The sequence below is a fragment of the Lolium perenne genome, chromosome 1 (assembly GCF_019359855.2).
Source record: "Lolium perenne isolate Kyuss_39 chromosome 1, Kyuss_2.0, whole genome shotgun sequence".
NCBI classification, from domain to species: Eukaryota; Viridiplantae; Streptophyta; class Magnoliopsida; order Poales; family Poaceae; genus Lolium; species Lolium perenne.
Window position 1 is genome coordinate 83,125,545 of NC_067244.2, and position 15,509 is coordinate 83,141,053.

At 44.3% G+C, this 15,509-nt stretch overlaps 1 protein-coding gene across 3 annotated transcripts; it reads left to right on the plus strand.

Annotated features, from left to right (window-relative positions):
- Positions 1-5,665: 5,665 nt before the first annotated feature.
- LOC127303611 (uncharacterized) lies at positions 5,666-10,225 on the plus strand. Of its 3 annotated transcripts, none has more exons than XM_051334332.2 (7): positions 5,666-5,881; positions 5,977-6,008; positions 8,554-8,651; positions 8,749-8,831; positions 9,359-9,436; positions 9,538-9,633; positions 9,790-10,225. In XM_051334332.2, exons 1-7 carry the CDS (start codon positions 5,786-5,788, stop codon positions 10,030-10,032), a joined length of 726 nt encoding a protein of 241 aa, XP_051190292.1. In that variant the 5' UTR covers positions 5,666-5,785; the 3' UTR covers positions 10,033-10,225. The 3 variants fall into 3 exon arrangements, with proteins under 3 accessions (XP_051190292.1, XP_051190296.1, XP_051190284.1); XM_051334336.2 differs by having other exon boundaries at positions 9,793-10,225; XM_051334324.2 differs by having other exon boundaries at positions 5,667-5,881; positions 9,772-10,225.
- The last annotated feature ends 5,284 nt before the right edge of the window (positions 10,226-15,509 follow it).

Sequence of the window (15,509 nt, forward strand, 5' to 3'; positions counted from 1 at the left end):
TACCGTTGACAAAATTGTTTCTTGTTTTCAAAATCAAAGCTCTGGCACAAATATAGCAATTGATGCTTTCCTCTTTGAAGGACCATTCTTTTTACTTTTATGTTGAGTCAGTTCACCTATCTCTCTCCACCTCAAGAAGCAAACACTTGTGTGAAATGTGCATTGATTCCTACATACTTGCATATTGCACTTGTTATATTACTCTATGTTGACAATATCCATGAGATATACATGTCATAAGTTGAAAGCAACCGCTGAAACTTCATCTTCCTTTGTGTTGCTTCAATGCTTCTACTATGAATTATTGCTTTATGAGTTAACACTTATGCAAGACTTATTGATGCTTGTCTTGAAGTACTATTCATGAAAAGTCTTTGCTATATGATTCATTTGTTTACTCATGTCATATACATTGTTTTGATTGCTGCATTCATTACATATGCTTACAATAGTATGATCAAGGTTATGATGGCATGTCACTCCAGATATTATCTTTGTTTATCGTTTACCTGCCCGGGACGAGCAGAAACTAAGCTTGGGGATGCTGATACGTCTCCGACGTATCGATAATTTCTTATGTTCCATGCCACATTATTGATGATATCTACATGTTTTATGCATACTTTATGTCATATTCGTGCATTTTCTGGAACTAACCTATTAACAAGATGCCGAAGTGCCGATTCTGTTTTCTGCTGTTTTTGGTTTCAGAAATCCTAGTAAGGAAATATTCTCGGAATTGGACGAAATCAACGCCCAGGGTCCTATTTTGCCACGAAGCTTCCAGAAGACCGAAGAGTCAACGAAGTGGGGCCACGAGGTGGCCAGGAGGGTGGCCGGCGCGGCCCAAGCCCTGGCCGCGCCGACCTGTCTCCTGGGCCCCTCGCGACGCCCCCTGACCTACCCTTCCGCCTACAAATAGACTTCGTCGCGAAACCCCCAGTACCGAGAGCCACGATACGGAAAACCTTCCAGAGACGCCGCCACCGTCAATCCCATCTCGGGGGATTCAGGAGATCGCCTCCGGCACCCTGCCGGAGAGGGGATTCATCTCCCGGAGGACTCTACGCCGCCATGGTCGCCTCCGAAGTGATGTGTGAGTAGTTCACCCCTGGACTATGGGTCCATAGCAGTAGCTAGATGGTTGTCTTCTCCTCATTGTGCTTAATTGTCGGGTCTTGTGAGCTGCCGAACATGATCAAGATCATCTATCTGTAATTCTATATGTTGTGTTTGTTGGGATCCGATGAATAGAGAATACCATGTTATGTTGATTATCAATTTATATCTAAGTGTTGTTTATGATCTTGCATGCTCTCCGTTATTAGTAGAGGCTCTGGCCAAGTTTTTGCTAGTAACTCCAAGAGGGGGTATTTATGCTCGATAGTGGGTTCATGTCTCCGTGAATCTGGGGGAGTGACAGAAACCTCTAAGGTTATGGATGTGCTGTTGCCACTAGGGATAAAACATTGATGCTATGTCCGAGGATGTAGTTATTGATTACATTACGCGCAATACTTAATGCAATTGTCTGTTGTTAGCAACTTAATACTGGAAGGGGTTCGGATGATAACCTGAAGGTGGACTTTTTAGGCATAGATGCATGCTGGATAGCGGTCTATGTACTTTGTCGTAATGCCCAATTAAATCTCACTATACTCATCATAATATGTATGTGCATGGTCATGCCCTCTCTATTTGTCAATTGCCCAACTGTAATTTGTTCACCCAACATGTTGTTTATCTTATGGGAGAGACACCTCTAGTGAACTGTGGACCCCGGTCCATTCTTTACATCTGAAATACAATCTACTGCAATTGTTCTACTGTTCTCTGTAAACAATCATCTTCCACACTATACATCTAATCATTTGTTACAGCAAGCCGGTGAGATTGACAACCTCGCTGTTTCGTTGGGGCAAAGTACTTGGTTTGTGTTGTGCAGGTTCCACGTTGGCGCCGGAATCCCTGGTGTTGCGCCGCACTACATCTCGCCGCCATCAACCTTCAACGTGTTTCTTGGCTCCTACTGGTTCGATAAACCTTGGTTTCATACTGAGGGAAAACTTGCCGCTGTACGCATCACACCTTCCTCTTGGGGTTCCCAACGGACGCGTGCTGTACGCGTATCAAACGCCCAGGATCTTATTTTTCCACGAAGCTTCCAGAACACCGGGAAGGAAACGAAGTGGGGCGACGAGGCGGCCAGGCCTAGTGTGTGGGCCCCTCGCGTCGCCCCTTGACCTACCTCTCCGACTATAAGAAGCCTTCGTCGATAATAGTTCCAGTACCGAGAGCCACGATACGGAAAACCTTCCAGAGACGCCGCCGCCGCCAATCCCATCTCGGGGGATTCAGGAGATCGCCTCCGGCACCCTGCCGGAGAGGGGAATCATCTCCCGGAGGACTCTTCACCGCCATGGTCGCCTCCGGAGTGATGAGTGAGTAGTTCACCCCTGGACTATGGGTCCATAGCAGTAGCTAGATGGTCGTCTTCTCCTAATTGTGCTTCATTGTTGGATCTTGTGAGCTGCCTAACATGATCAAGATCATCTATCTGTAATGCTATATGTTGTGTTTGTTGGGATCCGATGAATAGAGAACACTATGCTATGTTGATTATCAATCTATTATCTATGTGTTGTTTATGATCTTGCATGCTCTCCGTTATTAGTAGAGGCTCTGGCCAAGTTTTTGCTCTTAACTCCAAGAGGGAGTATTTATGCTCGATAGTGGGTTCATGCCTCCATTAAATCTGGGACAGTGACAGAAAGTTCTAAGGTTGTGGATGTGCTGTTGACACTAGGGATAAAACATCGATGCTATGTATAAGGATGTAGTTGTTGATTACATTACGCACCATACTTAATGCAATTGTCTGTTGTTTGCAACTTAATACTGGAAGGGGTTCGGATGATAACCTGAAGGTGGACTTTTTAGGCATAGATGCATGCTGGATAGCGGTCTATGTACTTTGTCGTAATGCCCAATTAAATCTCACTATACTCATCATATCATGTATGTGCATGGTCATGCCCTCTTTATTTGTCAATTGCCCAACTGTAATTTGTTCACCCAACATGCTATTTATCTTATCGGAGAGACGCCTCTAGTGAACTGTGGACCCCGGTCCATTCTTTTAATCGAATACAATCTACTGCAATACTTGTTCTACTGTTTTCTGTAAACAATCATCATCCACACTATACATCTAATCCTTTGTTACAGCAAGCCGGTGAGATTGACAACCTCACTGTCACGTTGGGGCAAAGTAATTTGGTTGTGTTGTGCAGGTTCCACGTTGGCGCCGGAATCCCTGGTGTTGCGCCGCACTACACTTCGCCGCCATCAACCTTCAACGTGCTTCTTGACTCCTACCGGTTCGATAAACCTTGGTTTCTAACTGAGGGAAACTTACTGCTGTACGCATCACACCTTCCACTTGGGGTTCCCAACGGTCGCGTGTTGTACACGTGTCAATCATCTCTCAAAGAATTCATCCTTTACACCCATTAGACCCTTCCAAAACAGCTGATTCGTAGGTTTTCCTAAAAAAACCAGAGAACGTGTTTTATGCTTATTATTATGTAACAATTCTTGCCAAACCCCCTCCTCATTCATAAGTTTGAAAAACCATTTACTAAGAATTTTTTTATTCTTCAGCTCAAGGTCCTCGACGCCTAGGCCTCCCTGATCCTTGGGCCTACAAATGATACCCCATTTCGTCAACCTATATTTTTTCTTATGACCATCGCTTTGAAAAAAGAAGAGGGACCTAAAAAAAATCTACTCTTTTCCTGACCCCAATGAGAATCTCAAAAAACGAGAGCATAAACATTGGCAAAAACTTGTGAGAACGGAGTTATTCAGAGTTATTCGGTCTCCATAGGACAACATCTTAACCGTCCAATTGCTATTTTTTTCAAATCTATCCTTCATTGGTTTCCACTCCCCATTTTCTAGGCTTCTAAAGTAAATTGGAATCCCCAAATATCTAAAAGGAAATGACCCTATATCACACCCAAATAGATTTTTATAATCCACTTCCATCTCCCTGTCCTTCCCAAAACAAAATTCATTCTTGTGAAAATTTATTTTGAGACCGGATAATTGCTCAAAAATGCATAGAACAAATTTCATATTAAGGGCTTTGCCTATATTATGCTCCACAAATAGAATAGTATCATCGTCGTATTGTAAAATAGAGATCCCACCATCAACTAGACGAGGAATCAAATTGCTGAACTGGCCATCATCTTTAGCTATTTGGATCATGATCGCAAGCATATCAACGACAATATTAAAAAATAGGAGATAACGGATCTCCTTGACGCAGTCCCTTCATAGTCTGAAAATAATGCCCTCTGCCATCGTTCACTCTAATCCCTACACTCCCCTTTTCTATGTATCGTTGAAGCCAGTCACACCAAGTAGGGTCAAAACCCTTCGTGTGCATTGCTTGCTGCAAAAAATCCCAACTAACTTTATCGAGAGAACCCCATCCAGTTTCTTCCCGTGAAGCTCATGGATGGTCTCATGGAAGTTTACCACACCCTCCAAAATATGTCAGGCATGAACAGGGACAGAGCCAGAAATGTTATTGGACAAGGCCAATTGAACAAAACTTTGGTTGGAGGGGGCAGATAGGCAAATATTCAAAAAAATTTAAGGATCAATTCACATATATTTTTAGATGTTCTTTGAGAAAAAAAAATTCAGCATAGGGAGGGCATGTCCCTATCTGGCACCCCCATCCCTTGGCATGAACGCGGTTTCTGTTGGCTGGAGCACTTTCTATGCGATAACCATCACACGACTCATCCCACCTTTGTGAAGACTTTAAAGCTAACATTAAGAAGGTAAATGAGTGATGTGTGGTCAGAACTGAGATAAGTTTCAGCAACAAGCGAACATAGAGGGAATAAGCATTTCCATGTGGTCGTGACGAATGCTCACTCAAGTATACAATGCTCCTGATTAAGCTGCTTGTTTGACTAGGTGTATCTCACACCCATGAAATCCATTTCCTGAAGGATAAGTCTAGCGATGAAATCGTTGAACTGGTTAATCCTTGACCAGTTAACTCCATTATTATTCTTGCCCTCCATGCTTCTAGTAAGAATGAAATTGTGTAAATAATTGCATTGACATCTTTCGAAAGACAAAGTTGTAGTGGCATTTCTTAAATAGCTGGAAATTATAGTGCCAATTATTCGATTACCTCTCGAAAAAATGGAGTTCAATTTTGAAGGGCAACATTAAATAAATAATCATTTCCAAATGCTTTTGATCATTTCCTTTTCAGCAGGACTCTTCTTTTGTAGTTAGCAGTCAAATATTTCACTTGTAACTTCGACATGATTTCTCTTGATTTGGATCTCCTATTATGGTACCAATTTATTACAAAATATGTTTATATAGTTATGATTAGTTTACAGTTTACACTAATATCAAAATGATTACATAAAGCAAAATTTTCATGAAATGACATGTTTGCTTGTAGTTTGGACCTCCTACCTTTTGTAATGTTCAAAATTCTAATCAAGCACCGAAATACAAAAAAAAAAAACATTGGGGAACAAGGTCAAAGTGGTACTCTAGCGAACGTAGCAAGATGGTTAAGCTTTTCAGATCCAGGTCTTCAGCTGTTAGGTAGCTTCCCCATAAGGCCATAAGCCACATTTTATTACGATTACGACTCGCAAATAACGCGGCAGAAAAAAGGACAGAGAAAAGGCAAGAAAATCCAAAGATTCAACTATTCAAGGAGACGGGATCCGGCGAAATGGCAGCGACGCCGCCGCCTTCACCGTCGCTGGCGCCGGAGATCGGCCCCGACGGCCTCGCCCGAGACTCCCCTGTCCTTGCCTACACCGAGAAGGTCAGTGGCCACAAGCCCCTTCCTTCCCCTCCCAAATCAGTAGTACAATGTCCCACTTCCGCCTGGTTTCTTGATTGTGGTCTGTCTGTTTGAAGGTCATTGCGGAGGAGCAGCTGCAACTGAAGAAGTGAGCCAACCCCCTGCCCACTTGTAATTTCTTGTCTGTTCTCTTTTATTATTCTTGGATCTGCATTTGCTTTTTATCACGTGAATCTACATTTCTCGTACTGATGGAATTTCAGAACATAGAGGTAGGATTTTTTTTTTATGTATCGTGTGTGTGAGGATGCGGATGTAGGAACATAATTCAATTGCACCAGACTATACACCTTCTTGAATCATCTCCTTTCCATATGTGTGATGCTAGTAAGAGGCAGACTGTATTCAATCACTCGTAAGGTCGTAATGAACCGCAGGAGTGTGATATTGGATATTTGGATTCTGCCGGTGCTCATGTTTATGAACAACAATTGACTGTCCGCTGAAACATGACAAGTAAATTAACAGCTCCGTGCATACGTCCCCTGTGTTTATTACCTGTCACCAAAATGTGTTTTTGATGTAGGATAGGTTTAACTAGCCTGACTAAACAAATTATGCTACAAATTTTCATGTAAGACGGACCTCATATCATTAACAAATAGTGAGTGTGATGCTCTCTTCAACTATTATTAAGAAACCCCACAACATATCTATTTTTATCAGGAATAATGCTAGTTTAAACTGGGATTTGGGGCCATGATTTATTTTTTGTATCATAATCCCGAGAACTAAGGTTCATTCGGAGTTGCAACCCAGTTCGATCAAGACTAATCTTTGTTCAGCTTGGGGCATTTTGCTTTATCTGTACACAGGGGTGGGCAAAAACGGTTTGGCCAGTTTTAGCTTAGTTCATTTTTTTTGCACTAAATTGGAAGTGGAGATTAGAATTGTGAAATGATGAACTACTCCCACTAACCGGTTTCCACTGGTGTTAGTTTTGTACACCCCTATCTGTACATATATGCTCTCAGTTTTCCTGCATTTTGTGATTTTTATATTACATACAAGTTACAACATTCCTCTTTTCAACATTTTTTTTCATCCAGTTGCTTTTGGCCAATAATTATAACTGTTTCGAGGTCATGGACCAGTCCTCCGCCGCATCGGAGCCTACCTCAGATATTGCTAAGTGCCATTTTAAGTAAGGAGGATTAGTCCCATGACCATTGCTTGGCTGTGGATGTCGATCTCCTTTAGTAGTTGATGTGGACCTGTCCGGATATAATTGCGTAAAACCTGCCGCACTGGTAAATTGTAATAAGAGTGAAAAATTATTGCCTCAACCTCAAATCATATGGAGGGTGAACATCTCATGGGGAACCAGCTGGTCAGCATCAGCTACTGCATCTGTTAAAGATTTTGGCTGATGATAAACTGATAACAGAGAGAGATGGTTAGGTTGCTTTGCACTAGGGATCAAAATTTGACCTCAGGGTGGATTGACACTTATGCTTTTTATTGCCGAGAAACTGCTCGAGTGCCTTCTACGCCCGTAGGCTGCTATTAGGGGTCATGATGATGTCTAAAAGTTTTCCAAAAATTGTGGAATAAGTCCACATTATGACAGTGAAATCAGCGTGAATCCACTCCTCAGCATGTTGATGTGGCTCATCGTCGTCAATGTGCTCCAGAAGGTTGTGATAGCTGAGAAGATTGTATGATGGTGTGTTATTTTGTGCAGTTCCCTTTTAAAATTTGAAGATTGAAGGGAATGGGCCTTTCGATGTTGGTCACATGCTTAGCGCGGGTAGATGAGAGATGCCATCACCCATGCTGAAAGAGTGGAGGGTAGGGCACTATATCTGGAAGTTTAACGGTGGCTTCGGAGGTATTAGTCACAGCGACTAGTGTGATATCCCAGCCAATCTAGAGAATGGGCCCATGTGTGAGTGTGTGAGATGGTTGGATAGTTTATTTTAGGAGTAAAACCCACAAATAAACTCATAGGTTCCTTAGGTGGAAACTCTGGCTAGCCTTTTTGCCTGTAGCGAGGACGGAAATGCAGAGAGGGTTGCTACGTGTGCATGGCTGACCCAGTACAGGTTAGGCCTAAGCATGTTTGGAACCTAGGGGTGTACAACTGATGATTAGAGACGAGCATATGATGATAGACTCTGAAAACATGACGTTTGGTATGGCTTTCACATCTGTATGTCGATTCATGTGTGTAAATATAGACGAGTACTCAAAATATTACAAGTTTACAACTGAGAGTGAGGTGCACTCCAGAGTACGTGAACAACATGCTAGTCTTGCAGTTGCATTCACATGCTAGATTGGTCAGGCCGGTGGACTCAGTACATTTGATCTGATGGCAGGTCCTTTGTTTCTATATACACCAAATGTCTTGTTAACATAATTTACCTTGTAACCTTTAGCTGGAACTGTATCAGGATCAAGCATAATTGTACTATACATTGTTGCCATCCCTGGATGGCCTATTCACAGTTGAAAAACTAGCTATTTGGTATTTCCCAATTTATATTTAGTTGTCCATCATACATCACACTGATTTGTGCGTATCAACCTTCTTCCTGTCTTAGCTTTTAGCCAGCTGCGGTGGGTCTCTTTGATTTTAGTTCATTTCCTCCTATTTTTTGATTTAGAAATATTTAAATGACTTTCCGCAGATACATCCAGGAAAATTATTCCAAAATTCGTGATGTTGAAAAGGAGCTAGAGAATCTTACTCTCGAAGTTAAATTGACATCTGGACCGAAGAAAGCAGGTAAACTAACAGTTCTTACTATATGGTTTAGCTTCTGTACGTAGTACATATAGTTCCACTTGGCTGACCTGATTATACCTTTCTTTTCTGGTTCCAGCACTCGAGCATTTGCGGAAAAAGATTGAGGTGTCAACAGAGAGAATACGTTTAGCTAAGGTGAAAGAAGACGAGGCAAAAAAGGTTGGACTTGTTCACTCATGACTTTGATGCAGTTAATTGCTTTATCTGAGACAATAGCTTAGCTCTTCCAAAACATTTCCATCTGTTAGATTTTTCATTTACTAGCTACATATGTTGTGGATGAAATGGAAGGTGCGACTTATTTTGCACACACAAGAAAACTTACTTTTAGAGTATCACTATCACCTGTAGGGCAAACCGTAATACTCTTGGCTGCATCTTTCAGAAAATGCCAAATGGAAAAATTGATTTCATGAGCGTTAATATAAAGATGCATGTATGCTAAATTGCTTATGTAGTAAGACAAAATAAACTCAATTTATGTTTTCATCCGGAACTGCTGCTATTATGCTTCCATTAGGATTAGAACTTAAACAATTCTGATGCCCTTAAATTAACTTAATATTTTAGATCAAGTGTGCTGCTGTATATTGAGTCTTAATGCATGAGAACTCTGCCCTTATACGATTTAGCTGTATCCTTTCTTTTGTTGATCTGTTAAGCAATTTTTCTTTTTGCTAGTTTAGGCCTGGGAAGCTGCTGCACAAGTTGTTAAAGAGGAAGAGGATGCTAAACAGAGGCTATGTGACGATCTGAACCGGCTGGTATGTGTTTCCTTTTTCGAGTTGTTATTCATATACCTAGCGAAATTTTCTTATAACAACATTAGATTCAGTTGAGAATAGCTTGTTTTTGTTTCAATTAGGTCCAAGAGAGTGCAGCTTCACAATATTCAAGACTGGAGGAGTTAAAGAAGCGTTTAGAATGCCTTAATCCTGTCAGGGCTTCTATGGATGTTTGTGTAAGTCCAGAAATGTTTCTTTCCGGTTAGCGACTAGTTAGTTCTTCCTACTGTTGTCTACATGCACACTCTTAGTTTTGTCTCAGCCGAGTTCTATGTTCTCGTATCATTGCTTATTTCATTATTTATAACCATTAGGGTATTAATACTGCACAGCAGCCAACCACAAATCTGGTACCTCAGCAACCAACCTCACAAAATCCAGCGAATGCAACTGCCCCTGCAAGCGATGCCCATGAGCCTGCCTCCATCGGACAACAGCACCAAAGACCTGCTGAGGCGGAAAGGAAGCGGAGACCATCGAACGCAGGAGGAAGAGGAAGAGGCGGTGTGATGGTTCTCCCCAAGGGGAGAGGAAGCTCTGGGTCAGGATGGACGGGTGCTGGGTTTGAGACATGAGGCTTGGATCTGTAGTTATTACATGAATTAATTGGCTGTCTCTGGTGTACAACGAAAGCTTGGTTGGAACTGTAGGGTGGAAAAATGTAATGGACTGGCGATCATTTGTTGATATACAATATATGTTGTGCAGCAATAAAACAAGTTGCTGAGAGCTGTAACATCTGGTATAATACAGTCGATCATGGTGATATCTTAACAATGCCACGTAGAATAAGCGTGATGTGGGGTGGAGGAAAGAGAAAGATGAAAAAAAGACTTTGCCTTTTTTTTAGCTAAGATGATCTTTTAGCATAATCTCTTGCACCACATATTTAGGATGTCTCGTTACTAAAGATAAGACTAAAAAATAACCCATTGTATATCATGTTTTATTGTTATAATCTAAATTACGTGGCAGGATTAAGATAAGACGGTCTTATCAACCATTACAGACAGAGGCCGTGGTGCATGACCCCTACCCCCTAAGCGCTCGCCGTCGCCGTACTACTTCCTGGAGTTTTTCGAGTTCGCCATCCTCATCAAGGAGGACCCTTTGTGTTCAAAAAGGCACCCGGATAAGTTCGCGCAGTATCTCGCCAGCCGAGAGCCGGCTACCGTGCACTTGTGGGAAGCCAGTTGTTGCGTCTACCGGTGGCCCATCGAGGTGCTGTTCGACGAGGAAGGGCACATGTTTCTCCACTCTGGCTGGGAGAAGTTCGCCCGCGCCCACAGCCTCGAGGTTGGCTGCTTGGTGAACTTCAAGTGGGAAGGCGATGACGAGTCAGGGTGAAGGTGTTTGACAACACTTCGTGTCGTAGGCACTAGCATGGGGACACCAGCAACGAACGTCAACGCCGATGAGTAGGTTTTTAGATGTTTTTTCTTTTCAGCAAAACTTGTAATGGCCAATTGGAGCCACTAGGTTAGGTTTCTGGATGTTCTTTCTCTGCAACGATGAAGGCGCCCCCCCCCCCCCCCTATTTTGGGTGATTGAGTGTTCTCTCTTCGCAGTGAAGAAGGCGAGGGCCATCACCAACCTCTAGTATAGGTCTATTTTGCAATCATGTAAAGTGAAACCTATGTAATATTCCTATCTCAAAATGAAGCCTATGTAACATTTCTATCTCAAAATGAAGCATATGTAAAATATTTCTATCTCAATAAAAAATGCATATTTACTATTTCTATCTCAATAAAAAAATATTTCTTAAGAATTTTTTTATTTGGGGTATGCCGGGTGTGCAACCGCTCCCCAAACTGGAGAGCAGGTCGGACACCCAATAGTGCGATGTCGGTACCACCGCTAAGGGCATGTCCAGCGGGCCGCTGTATTTCAGACGGTCAAAATGTAATCCATTTGCGTCGGCCCGTGAACGCGAAAATGGTTGTGTGTCCGTTTGCGTCGGGGGTGGCTCCAGCAGGCCGACGCATTTCCGGCGCGGGCTAGTTTAGTTTTAGAAAATTCAGAAGAGAGGCTGTAGCCTTAAATTAGCTCAAATTTGCACGTAATTATAGCCTAAAATTAGGTCAAATTGAGGTCTGAAATAAGTTCATCACACTTTGCATATGGTACGGCGCGAAGTGGAGTCCAAAAGGGGCACAACAAGGTCTGAAGAGCAGATGAAGTCCAAAAGGAGGCCATTGTGCTAGTGTTGCGGTCAGAAACCCACCGGCGAGCAGCGACGGGCAACACAGTAGAGCCGGGAGGCTCCCAGGACTGCGGCTGGCCCTGGTCCCTCCGAGCGACGGCCCGCAAAGACTCGGCACGCACGTCCGATGCTGGTGCAAGGGCGAGCCACCTCCCCGCTACCTGGTCAGGAAGGTGATGGATGTGCCTCGCTTAGTTTCCTGCATGGCATACACGTAAACATTAAATACGAGCCTCGATCGGCTCTCAGGTTGTCCTGTGAATCGGCTCAAAGAGCCGATCCACCCATGATCCGTACGAGGTGTACGAATATATGGTGGTCCTGCTTGATCAAAATAAAGATAAAACGACCTACTACGACTTAGGGTTTTCACCACATAATCGGAACATCCTACTCGTGATTGAGCCTGGCGGCCACGCACGGTGATCGTAAACCGACCCTAGACAAGGCCTAAAAACCAACACGAGGTTGATCCCCGGAACATCCTGTCTAGGGCTAGCAAACTACACCCTACGCGCCACTGGATCCTTCAACCCGTTTGTAAGGCCTAACTATGCGGATATTAAACTAATCCTTGAAGAACAAGGAGCAATCATAACGGATCGGATCTACTAAATAATGATCAAGCGGGGTGCCGCCCTTACACCTAAGATAGGCGTAAGGGCGGCTAGACGTATAAGGGTTGCACGACGACGGCATATGATACGAGGAACAATGCTAACCCTAACATGTCTAAGATAACTACGTTGCTCGCCATCAAAAAGGCTTCAGTACGAGCAACGCATGAACAGCGGATAAACGTGTACTGCCTAGATCGCAAGATGCGATCTAGGCAGCATGATGCTTACCCGGAAGAAACCCTCGAGACAAGGGAGTTGGCGATGCGCCTAGATTGGTTTGTGGTGAACGTGATTGTTGTTTATTTCATAAACCCTAGATACATATTTATAGTCCGTAGACTTTCTAACGTGGGAATAATCCCAACCGGGCACGAGCCAAACTCTATCTAATCGACACGTATCCTACTATATTACAGATACACGGGCAAACTAGCCCAAACTTTGCATATAAGGCCGATTCATGTATTCCTTCCATGTATGTTCTTCAAGCCCATCTTTAATCGCGGCCCACCTCTGATCCGGTTAAATTCTGGTGATAACACATGCCCCCCTGGTTTTGGAAATGACAATTCCAAAATCACTCTGCTTTTTCTTCGTCGGGTCATGTCGTTGCAGAGCAGAACCGTCGCAGTATCCTTCATCATGATGCCTTGCCTCTTCCACTTCTCCGCGTGACCTGGCAAATTTTTTTTTTTTTTGGCACCACTTCCTCGGAAACTGCTGTGGCATTGAATCTCCACTATATCCCCTTTTATTTAACCGCTCCAAACAGTTTGCTTCTTCATCCCCTTCGCATTAGCATTCCGAAAGCCCTCCTGCGCCACCATGTCTTCTTCGTCCTCTGCCTCATCGGGTCTTTCCATCCAATCCTCCTCCTCCCGCGAGCCGACGCCGGAGTGGAACCCGGAGGAGGCCCATGCGGCCAACATCCGCCGCGCCATCGAAGCCGGGGAGGAATCCAGTCACGATTTCTCCGTCTGGTCTGAGGACGACAAGTCCTCGACCGACGGGGAAAGTGACCTCCGCTTCCTCGCCGACGGGGAAATGGAGGAGGAGAGCGATGACGATCGCTTCTCCTGTGATGACTTCACCTCCCGAGGAGGAGGAGGAGGAGAAGGAGGAGGAGGACGACACCTCCTCCGACGAACCGCCGGCCAAGCGCTTCGCCCCGGCCGGGAACCTCGGCGACTTCGACGCCGACGACGATGACGCCGACGAGGAGGACGAGGACAACGAGGGCCCGGCCGGCGGCCGCCGCAGCCAGCCGACGACGAGCCCGCCGGGAGTAGCGCCGACAGCGGCGACGACGGCGACGACGAGGGCAGCGACGGCCCGTAGATAGGACCCTTAGCATAGGATCAGCAGTAGTAGATGGGGCAATGTACCCCCTAGTATTTCCTTTAAGCTAATTTAGCCGATTCCCCCTCATACTGATGATACGTCTCCGACGTATCGATAATTTCTTATGTTCCATGCCACATTATTGATGTTATCTACATGTTTTATGCACACTTTATGTCATATTCGTGCATTTTCTGGAACTAACCTATTAACAAGATGCCGAAGTGCCGATTCTTGTCTATTTGTTTTGGTTTCAGAAATCCTAGTAAGGAAATATTCTCGGAATTGGACGAAATCAAAGCCCAGGGGCCTATTTTCTCACGAAGCTTCCAGAAGTCCGAAGGAGAGACGAAGAGGGGCCACGGAGGGGCCACACTATAGGGCGGCGCGGCCCCCCCTTGGCCGCGCGGCCCTGTGGTGTGGGGCCCCCGTGCCGCCTCTTGACCTGCCCTTCCGCCTATAAAAAGTCTCCGTGACGAAACCCCCAGTACCGAGAGCCACGATACGGAAAACCTTCCAGAGACGCCGCCGCCGCCGATCCCATCTCGGGGGATCCAGGAGATCGCCTCCGGCACCCTGCCGGAGAGGGGAATCATCTCCCGGAGGACTCTACGCCGCCATGGTCGCCTCCGGTGTGATGTGTGAGTAGTCTACCCCTGGACTATGGGTCCATAGCAGTAGCTAGATGGTTGTCTTCTCCCCATTGTGCTATCATTGTCGGATCTTGTGAGCTGCCTAACATGATCAAGATCATCTATATGTAATTCTATATGTTGCGTTTGTTGGGATCCGATGAATAGAGAATACTTGTTATGTTGATTATCAAAGTTATATCTATGTGTTGTTTATGATCTTGCATGCTCTCCGTTACTAGTAGAGCTCTGGCCAAGTAGATGCTTGTAACTCCAAGAGGGAGTACTTATGCTCGATAGTGGGTTCATGCCTGCACTGACACCTGGGACAGTGACAGAAAGTTCTAAGGTTGTGTTGTGCTGTTGCCACTAGGGATAAAACATTAGTGCTATGTTCAAGGATGTAGTCACTAGTTACATTACGCACCATACTTAATGCAATTGTCTGTTGTTTGCAACTTAATACCTGGAGGGGTTCGGATGATAACTTTGAAGGTGGACTTTTTAGGCATAGATGCAGTTGGATGACGGTCTATGTACTTTGTCGTAATGCCCAATTAAATCTCACTATACTCATCATGATATGTATGTGCATGGTCATGCTCTCTTTATTTGTCAATTGCCCAACTGTAATTTGTTCACCCAACATGCTGTTCGTCTTATGGGCGAGACACCTCTAGTGAACTGTGGACCCCGGTCCAATTCTATTTACTGAAATACAATCTACTGCAATACTTGTTCTACTGTTTTCTGCAAACAATCATCTTCCACACAATACGGTTAACTCTTTGTTACAGCAAGCCGGTGAGATTGACAACCTCACTGTTTCGTTGGGGCAAAGTACTTTGGTTGTGTTGTGCAGGTTCCACGTTGGCGCCGGAATCACTAGTGTTGCGCCGCACTACATCTCGCCGCCATCAACCTTCAACGTGCTTCTTGACTCCTACTGATCCGATTAAACCTTGGTTTCTTACTGAGGGAAACTTGCCGCTGTGCGCATCACACCTTCCTCTTGGGGTTCCCAACGGACGTGCCAACCACACGCATCAAGCAAATTTCTGGCGCCGTTGCCGGGGAGATCAAGACACGCTGCAAGGGGAGTCTCCACTTCTCAATCTCTTTACTTTGTTTTTGTCTTGCTTAGTTTTATTTACTACTTTGTTTGCTGCACTAAATCAAAATAAAAAAAAATTAGTTGCTAGTTTTACTTTCTTTGCTATCTTGTTTGCTATATCAAAAACACACAAAAAAAA

Coding starts and splice junctions, on each gene's coding strand:
- LOC127303611 (XM_051334324.2), top strand. CDS start 5,786: ATGGCAGCGACGCCGCCGCCTTCACCGTCGCTGGCGCCGGAGATCGGC. Junction 8,832..9,358: donor AAGAAGACGAGGCAAAAAAG/GTTGGACTTGTT, acceptor TTGCTAGTTTAG/GCCTGGGAAGCTGCTGCACA. Junction 9,634..9,771: donor GGGCTTCTATGGATGTTTGT/GTAAGTCCAGAA, acceptor TATAACCATTAG/GGTATTAATACTGCACAGCA.